This window comes from Mesoplodon densirostris, chromosome 10 (assembly GCF_025265405.1).
Source record: "Mesoplodon densirostris isolate mMesDen1 chromosome 10, mMesDen1 primary haplotype, whole genome shotgun sequence".
Lineage (NCBI taxonomy): Eukaryota > Metazoa > Chordata > Mammalia > Artiodactyla > Ziphiidae > Mesoplodon > Mesoplodon densirostris.
The window spans coordinates 82,710,289-82,719,437 of NC_082670.1; the positions used below are offsets into that span (position 1 = coordinate 82,710,289).

At 55.8% G+C, this 9,149-nt stretch overlaps 1 protein-coding gene across 1 annotated transcript; it reads right to left on the minus strand.

Annotated features, from left to right (window-relative positions):
• Positions 1 to 3,897: 3,897 nt before the first annotated feature.
• Positions 3,898 to 6,716, minus strand: FEZF2 (FEZ family zinc finger 2). The gene is made up of 4 exons (XM_060110880.1): positions 5,856 to 6,716; positions 5,368 to 5,502; positions 5,033 to 5,165; positions 3,898 to 4,157 (listed from the first exon to the last, which is right to left on the minus strand). The coding sequence occupies exons 1-4, from the start codon at positions 6,714 to 6,716 to the stop codon at positions 3,898 to 3,900; spliced, it is 1,389 nt and encodes a 462-aa protein (XP_059966863.1).
• Between the last annotated feature and the right edge of the window lie 2,433 nt (positions 6,717 to 9,149).

A 9,149-nucleotide genomic window follows, 5' to 3' on the forward strand; every position in this document is an offset into this window, starting at 1 on the left:
GCGTCTGGATGCTGGCAACTTCTCTGTGTCGCTCTGAGCAGAGAGGAACCTCTTACCCGCCTAAGGCAATAGGACTGTACAATCTGTTATGTACAAGGCTGTGGCTTTGGAAGAAGGAGGGTTTTTTTTTTTTTTTTTTTTTGAGTCTTGCTGGCAAGATTGCTGAAGTGTGAGCAGTCATGGACAGAACAAACATCTTGTAGGGGAAAAGATAATTGGAGTCTTTTTGTGTCTGTGACAGGATTCCCCTCCCCCGCAATTTGATTTTTTAAAAATATTTTTAAAGGGAGGCCTCTTCAACTTAATCAAGGTTAGAATATTAATATGCGGCTGATGACTACCTTGTTTAAGTCATTTGTTAATAATGGAAACTACAAGTCATACAAACAGTTTAATATTAAGAGGGGGAAAAATCAGAAAACAGAGCCTTTCACCCATCAATTCCGATGCATGGGGAATAACTAAGAAGGACCCCAGTTAGGATGGTTACTTACAACGGCTTAGCATTGGTGCCAGAACCTGCACTGGCTGTGAAAGGTGTTTAGTCATTCGGACAGAAGATTCCTTTTCTCTTCGCACTACTTTTCAGGTGAAGGAATCCTTTCTTGAATCCCACAGCTGAAGGAAGCAGACATCTTAACCCGAGGACGAGGGACTTCAAACCTGGGGAAAGCAGAGCTAAGCCCTGTAGATAGGGAAGGGCTCTGTTTATCTACAATTACCACCAGATGTGAAATAACACCTTCTCAGGTGAGAGCGATTGACAGGCGCTGGTGTGAAGGTTATGGAACAATCGGTTAGGAGGAAACAAGCTCAAGGAGGTTTGGAGTATTCCAGTAACTCTGCCCAGGTTCAGCTCAGAGCCCCGGGTCCTTACCTCTCCCCGACGGCAGAGAGAAATGAGCAGTCCAAGAGGGAAATGCCTCCTCCCCCACGCTTTAGTTTTATTTCATTTGCTGTCGTTTGCAAGCATGGGATCTTCAACCATCTTCAGAACTGTCACCTGGAAATAAATTTCTCCGGTTTATGAGATGGGCAACCCTTTTAGTCTTTCTCCTGTGAAAACATTAGAAGTTCCTCAGAGAAGGTTATCTTACTTGATGGTTAGAAAGTTATTTCCCTGCATGGGAGTATCCCATCTATTTTTTATTTATCTTTTCTTCTTAAAGAGAAAGAGGAGTAGTGAATCACGATTCCCATATGCAAGCCAACTTTTTAACGCAGTTGTCTAAGAATTCCCCAAGAGGATGCTTTTGCACTAAATTTTGTTGTGTCTGCCCCTTGCCCAAAGTTCTGGAACTGTTTAGGAAGAAGGTGGGCTTGCCCTGGCCATTGTCTGGCCTCCAAGAAACGCATCTGCCAAGGATCCTTTCAGAGATGCAAGAAGTAAAGGATTTTTGGTTGAGACAACTGTCGGAGGGCACCCAACAGCTCCCAGAAATGGGGGAGGGGTGTGTGTCTATGAGGCGGGGCTAATAAAACCTAGTAAGATAACTAGGAAAGGAGCGGACTCTTCGAACCAGCCCACGAGCCCCCTGGGGATAGATGTCTGGGAAGAGCAAGGCGCTATTTCCATATCTTTAGCCGCCAAGTCCTCCTCGCCCATTGTGGGGTTTCCTGGGGTTTGTGGCATCCACCGAGATTTCGGAGTTAAATCTGCATATCCCTCTGGGTCCCAATCTCCCCTCAGCGAAATGCAGCCAGAACGAGCTAACATTTAAATTCCTCCTCGCTTCCTCGCCCCCCCTCCCCTGGCTGCGTCTTCCCAGACTTGGGAGGGGGAGAGGAATACAAAAAAAACGAGGACGCTCTCCTTTCAGGAAATGGAATTCTAATGTACACGTTCCTATTTCTGAATCGGAGGTACTAAAAATACCCCCGCGACAGCCTGAGGAAGCTGTCGCTGTCCTCTGTGCAAACAAAATCGACAATTCTCCTTCCCCGCGCAATGGGTGTGCGAACTGGGCTGGGGGTGGGGACCAACCTTTGGCTGTGACCTGGACAGGACGTCCACCCAGCAGCCGCATGTCTTTTCCCGAGTCCCAGTCGGGATATTCCTCCTCCACCGACGAGGACCGAAGGCAGTTTGGGTTTTCTAAAAGCCTAGACTTCGAACCCTGACCCTACCTAGTCCTGTGACCCGAGGCATGTCATTCAGCTTTTATCTTGGCCTCAATTTCTCCGTCCTTCCACAAGGTGGGAATAACCATCCCCAGTTTGCGGGTTGTGAATATTCCAAAGAATGTGCTTGGAGTGTCTGGCGTGGAACAAGCGCTCGGGAAATGCGAGCTTCTTTGATGATGGGAGCCCCTTGCGCAAGCAGCACTGAGCGCCTACTGTATACCGGGCGTTGGGATAAACCTCACTCGAGTCACTTTCAGAGTTACTTGGGGGTTTCCCTTTGCATTAACCATCTCTCCCAATAGCCTCCACCTGCAGTGGAAATCCGCGTGGGATCAGCGCCCAGACGCCGCCGCCCTAGCCCTTGCAATGGCGAGGCTGCGTGGAAGCGCACTCCCCGGCCCCGCGCCACATTTCCTCCCGGCGCTGGGGAACATTGTTCCAGAAAACGTGGGCTGAATCGCGGCGCGAATATTAGGGGTGGGGGAGCGGGAGAAGGCCCGGCGCGCCGAGCCAGTAATCCGAGCTCTTGATTATCCAGATTCGGATCAAACGGGGCGGCGGCGACCGGCCCCCTCCTGGGAATGATTAGATGATTAATGTAATGCTGTTTGAAGGGTCTCTGTTTTCTCTCTTAATTTGGGTCATTACTTAGAAAGCAAGCGTGAGACCATTTCATCAGCGTGCTCGGCGGCGGAGATGGCTATTCAGGAAATGGGCTAACTGCGCCGTAATCAAGACGCTGGGGGCTGCGGCGGCGGCGAGCTGCGGGAGCCCGGGTGCGCCCTCCCGCGGCAGGGCGCACGCCCCCGGAGGCCGGCCCCAGACCACAACGCGGGCCGGAGAGCCCCAGAGGTCCGGACAGGCTGGGACACTTGGCCGCCAGGAACGACTGGGTGGAGGAGTGGCTCCCCTTAGGTCACCCAGAGAAGGGGATGTGCCCAGAAGCGCCCCGGCGGAGCAGCGCCCTGGCCGTTTACCCCGGTGCGGTGCGGCGCGGCTCTTTGCTCCAGGACACGCACCCAAAACCTGCTCCCCGACACCCAGCCACTTTTAACCCCTTCTTTTTGCAATTTTCTCACCCAAATAAGGCAACACCCAGAATCCCTCGGTCGGAACAGTTACCAAATAAAAACTTGGTACAACGTAGGGGCCGGTGAAGGCCTTTGAGCCTTGGTTCCTGGGGCATATGAACACGCTAGCGCCGCACGAGCAACGGTTTGGCCTTGCCCTGGTCCCAGTGCCCCAGAGGAAGTCGCATTTGGGCCGGGAAACGCTATAAACGCCTATTTCCTTTTCCTTCTTTGGGGTGTGTGAGCTGACTCGCGGCGAGGGCGGGGGGTGGGGGAAGAAAAGACGCGCTAATGATTCTGTTTATTGAGTTATATATGTATATATTCCGTGTTCGTGTGTACAGGAGGATTTACATGGCTGTATAAAGATGGCTGGGGGCGCCGCGCTCTTCCGGGACGTTCACGTGACAGCCTGGTGTTAAAACCCGCCGCCCGAGGAGAAGCCGAGGCCTGGAATTAAATACGTTTCGGCGCACTGGGTTTAAATGTTTCCCGAATATACAAAGGTGGGAGCCAGGCGTTTGCTGCCAGTCATCGAGGAAACGTTTAGCTTTCCAAAAATATGCTGGTTTCGATAAATAGATTTTAGCCTTTCTGCTATAGCTTTTTTTTTCTCCTTTCTTTTAATTTTAGAAATAAGTTTATACGTGTGATCTGTTTGGGGGCTGGAATAGGGCCGGAAGGGAGGGCGAGGCAGTAGCTCTCAGCTCTGCACTGTCCGAGTCAGGTCCTTTGTGCACGGGGTGGTGGGACCCCCGCTGTCGTGGAGTTTGCGCACGTGTTTCTTTAAGTCAAAGTTTCTGCAAAACCCTTTGCCGCAAGTGGCGCACGTGAAAGGCTTCTTGTCGTTGTGGGTGTGCATGTGGAAGGTCAGGTTGTAGACCTGGTGGAAGGCCTTGTTGCAGATGGTGCATTTGTACTGCTTCTCGCCGCTGTGGGTCAGCTTGTGGTTCTTGTAGTTCCCTACAGGAGACCAAAAACAAAAAGGGGGGTGGGAATGAAGTGGGACGGGGAGGGGCCGGGTGTCCCGGGGTTGGCTCAGGTGCCCGCGCAAAGAAGGCGACGCTTGGCTAGGCAGGCGCGACCTCTCCGAGTGAAGAAGTTGTCAAACTTCGTACGCGTCAAGCCCGGGGCTCTCACTACCGGATGGAGGGCCGAGTCCCGCGTAGCCGACCCTCGTCCCAGCCCCGCCGGGGCCTGAGGCCCACACAGCGTCCCTCCCGCTGTGCTCCGCCGGCCCGGAAACTTTGGCGCTGCCCAGAGACGCATGGGGTCCTTCTCCCGGCCGCTGCCTCGCTCGAAGAAATTCGCATGAACCCGGGCTTCGTCCCTTGTTATTATTTTTCTTCTCATTTTAAAAGTTACTCCCTCTGGTCCGCTAACTACCACTTGGATATCCGAAAGTGCCTTGGAAAATCCAAGCGGAGTGTCCTGGAGACAGCAGCGGTTTCCCCCAGCCTAAACCTTTCCCAGGAGGTGGATTACGCCTCGATTTTTTTTTTTTTTTTTTTTTTCATTTCAGAAGAGAGTCCCGGCTACAAAGGGACGCTTGCTCTATAGCGCAATACCTTGTATTTCTCCCATTTCCTTTCCCTCCTTCCTTCCCACCTCCCAAATTCGGAGTCTCCCCGTGCAACCAGACTGAGTCCAGCGAGGTCTACTAACCCGGCCCGGAGAGCTTCCACCCAAACCCTGCACAACCCGATTCCAAAGAAATGCTGCGCCGGAGCCTGCGGCTCTCGCGCTCCCTCTCTCCGGATCCTTCTTTGCCTTCCCGCTAGCGGTGACCCGCCGAGTCCCGAGGGGAGGTGAGGAGAGGGCCTTGCCCCGCACGTTACCTTTTTGGTGAAAGCCTTTGCCGCAAAATTCACAGACGAAGGGCTTGTAGCCCGCGTGGATGCGAATGTGTGTGTTGAGCGTGGAGCTGCGGTTGAAGGCTTTGCCGCACTGGTTGCATTTATGCGGCTTTTCCTGCGGAGAGGGGCGTGCGCACCGTGAGGCTGAGGCCCCGGCCGGGAGAAGCCACCTCGGGTGCTCCTGGAAGGGGCACCTTGAAGGGACAGGGGCCCCTGGTGGGGGTTATTAGGGGGTCCCTTGGTCATCCTCTCCCCAACGCCGTCGCTCAGTCTCCGCGTGTTGGGTACGGGTCGGGTCGGACCCGGGGGCCACGTACCTGGGTGTGGATAATTTTGTGTCTGCAGAGCGTGCTGGCCTGGCGGAAGCCTTTGCCGCAGACTTTGCACACGAACGGTCTGGCTCCGGTGTGGACCGGCATGTGGCGGGTGAGGTTATAGTGAGCGTTAAATACCTACGGAAGCACACAAGGGGGCCTTGTGGCGTGTCTGTCCTGAGAGTCCAGAGTCAGCCTGGGGAGGGCACAACCTACCTCCCCCAACCAAAAACCCCCTTCGGAAACCAGAGCCCTTTTCATTTTGTAAAGAGCTTCCCAACCCACTGACTGCTCGTGCCAGTCCCATGTGGCCGCTGACAAAGGCATCCCCATTTTACAGAATAGGAAACTGAGGCCCAACTGTGCCCCCAATTCGAGTAGACAGCTACTGGGGCGCTCCCAGATTCGAGAAAGAGGCCGTCCAGGCTGCCCCCCCGGGAAGCAGCCGCCACTGCTCACCCCTCCCGGCCCCCACGGACCCCGGGCCTCACCTTGCCGCACACCTCGCAGGTGAAGTTTTTGGGCTTGCCGTCCGCAGAGCCCCCAGGCAGCTTGCTGTGGCCCTTGACGCCGCCTCGCTCGGCGGTCAGGGCTGAGTTCTCCTTCAGCACCTGCTCCAGCGGCGCGGGCAAGCGCTCCTTATGGGCATAGGGGGCCGGATGGGGGAACTTGTCTGCGGCCAGGCCGGCCAACTTGGCATTCTCCAGCAAAAAGAGCTTGGGGTGCGCAGCCAGGGCAGCGGGGGCCTGTGCGTTGAGGAGGCCGGACGGAAAGAGGTGGCCGCCCAGGAGCTCAGACGGCGGGTACGCGGCAGAGTCCAGGTAGTTGAAGTAGTAGAGCGAGCCGCTGGCCGGAAGCCCCACTGCCTGGTTGATGACCTGCGGCTTGATGACCCTGCCCGCGGGTAGCGCAGACGGCGCCAGGCCCAGCTCGGCCTTGCAGCACACGCCACAGTTGGTTTTGCACAAGCCGCTGGCGCCGCACACCGGGGCCCCCCCGCCGCCGCCGCCGCCGCCGCCGCCGCCTCCTCCTCCTCCTCCGCCGCCGCCCGCCCGGAGGCTGCTTTTCCAGAGCTCAGAGTAACTGAGCAGCGTCTTGGACGGCACCTCGTAGCCTAGGGGCTGGAGGGGGATCATACAGGGCAGCGGTGAGCAGAGGTTGAGCAATTTCTTGCCCTGGCCGCCGTCCGCCTCCAGTGCCCCGGGTCGGGGCTCAAAGGGCGCACGGGGCTCCGACGTCTTAGCCATGATGCGCTCGATGGAGAAGGCCAGCGTCTTGGAAGTGGCCGGCGATGCTCCAGCGCGCGGGCAGGCCGGGGGCACCATGGTCTCCAGGGAAGCCGAGCTTGCCATGGCTCGCCGAGCTGAGCCGTACCGGACTGGGCCAGGGCGCAGCCTCTCTCCACTAGGTCTGCATTCCAGAAAAGGCAGGGAGGGAAACCGCAATTTAATAAGCACCTTGTAGGGTCCAGGTCACCCATTTGCATTCAAATGAACAGGGGCAGAACAAAGTGCACCCAAGGGTACCAAATTACCGCCCATTAACCCGGCGAGCAAAGGAACCCACCAGCCCCTGCCCTGGGACTTTGAAAGGGGGAGAAAGGGGGAGGGTTTACAGAGGAAAAAGAGAGAGGGAGAAAAAGAAAGAAAGAAAAGAGCCTCAAATTAACCCCCCGAGCCGCTCCCTGGACCCCGGCCTCCGCCACGCGTGCTGGGAGCTGGAGAGCGAAGGGGCAAAGTTAAAGAGCACGAGGAGAGCCACCTCGCATTTACCTCTTTCCCCCACCGCCAAGGAGATGCGTTCCGAGCCATGCAGCCTGTCTCCTCTGTCACATTTTGATGGCAAACATCTTCCCCTCCGCGTGAGATCACTGTCTTTTACATTCAGCTGACATCACATGAAGTCACTTGAAGTGGAATGACATGGGCGGCGGCGCGGCTCCTGTAGCGGCCCCTGTGTTCCACCGCGCCTGCCGGCCGCCGCCGCCACCGCCCCTCAAACTTTAAAAGGAGGCAACTGGCGCCCGCGCTCCCCTCGGGAAAGTGCGAGCGGTTCGCGAATCGGCAAGGAGGGAAGAGACGGGAGGGGGAGGGGGAGGAATCGTGATGGTTTTGCCGGTGGAAAAAAAAGGGGGGGGAGCCCAAACCCAGGCAGAGTTCCGTGCGTGATTCACAACTTTGGGGGCCTACAGGTTTGGGGGACGCGGAAAGGGCAGGGGTCCCGGACGCGCCGCCCCAAAGGGCCCCCGGGTGTCCGTCTAGTCGCCGAAGTATCCCTTAGCCCTCTGCAGCCGAGCTGGGCATCGTGCTAATAAACTGCCATTTACCCACGGAGCCGGCGCCAGCCGCGAACACGCGCAAATGATAATTACCTCATTAGGATGTGGCGCATGGACGCGGGCGCCGCGTTTGGAGGGGGGAACTTGTTAATGGGGAAATATTAATTTATGCAAAAACAACGAGCTCGCCTTGGCTGGCGTCGGAGGTCGGGAGACAGCTCCTGCCGCCTAAGGACAACCCCGTAGCATCCGGAAGAGCAAGGCCGCGCGCTCAGATCCCGGGGGCTTCGGCGCCTGGCGGGTGCGCCTCCCCCTCTCTGGCCGGCTCTCCGCCTGCGGCTGCGGGAGACTGCACCGCGAGCTGGAGGGTCGTTTGAGATCTTAATCGATCAGAATCGCTGATCTGTGATCGGATTTCTGAGGCCAAGCCCGGCTCCGCTGCTGGTTTAGGGCTGCGGGCGAGGATTCGGAGGGCAGCTCTCCCCGCTGATAGGTACTTACTGTTTGTATAGTTGAGAAGGTCCAATCTCCACCTGTTTAAGGAGCAGATTGAAACAGCAGAACCTCCCCTGGATCCTATTAAAACGTTTTTCCTCCTAAGGCCATTCAGTCGAACCAATTTTCCGAAGTGATTCATAGAGCTGAATTCTGCCAAGGCAGCTCTTTCACTTTTAGCCACTAAAGCACCGCGTGGAACCGGGTTTTGTGTTTTTCTAAAATAAAGAGAAGGATTATCAGAGGGGAGAGGGAGGAGGGCTGAAGGGGGGCGGGCAGAGACTTAGTGTGGCCAGAGGTACACGGAGAGGGAAGAAAAGGCCCTTTTCTAGACAGGCCCCAAGTAAGTTCGGAGGAATTCAGCGTTTTGTGCCTCGCGCACAAAAGCAGCGCGCTCCGCGCTCGGTTTGGAGGGGCTGAATTCATCTGTTTGCAGACCATTCCACCTGCGTATCACAACAAACTGCTCAAAGACGCTCCAGCACTTTCAACAGGCCGGGTGCTCTTGGCGACAACAAAAGTGATGGAGGCTGAGGGTTCTTATAGGGAGGGGCGTAGCGGCTAGCAAGAGAGCCAGGGAGAGAATTAGGTTTAGGAAAGGAGCGGGGGGGATGCAGGGGTTAAAAAAAAAAACTTGGAGGGTTTTGTTTGCGGGACAATTATATCTTGCCAGCCGGCTTTTGCAAGACCACGAGCTTTGTAGCCGTAACTACAGTTTCAGAGGATTACGGTGGGTATAATATGAGCAAACAGGGTTGAGAGTTTGATAGTGAATTCCATCTCCAAAGACATACGATCTTGTGGAGCCCAAGAAAGTGCTGGGTGGGGGGGGGGAAGAAAACCCTCTCCTTTTTCACCCAAGAACAGGTCTCAAGGGGCTGAGTACCCCTTCCCAGGCCTCTCTGCCGCAAAACATCCCAGGAAGCACATCAGGGAAAAAGACAGGAAAGGTCTAATTTTAAATTCAGGCAAACCATTCCTTTTTCCCCTTCAGAACTCTCTCCTACCCACT

Coding starts and splice junctions, on each gene's coding strand:
- FEZF2 (XM_060110880.1), bottom strand. CDS start 6,716: ATGGCAAGCTCGGCTTCCCTGGAGACCATGGTGCCCCCGGCCTGCCCG. Junction 5,166..5,367: donor ACAAAATTATCCACACCCAG/GTACGTGGCCCC, acceptor CCCTCTCCGCAG/GAAAAGCCGCATAAATGCAA. Junction 4,158..5,032: donor CAAAGGCTTTCACCAAAAAG/GTAACGTGCGGG, acceptor GGTCTCCTGTAG/GGAACTACAAGAACCACAAG.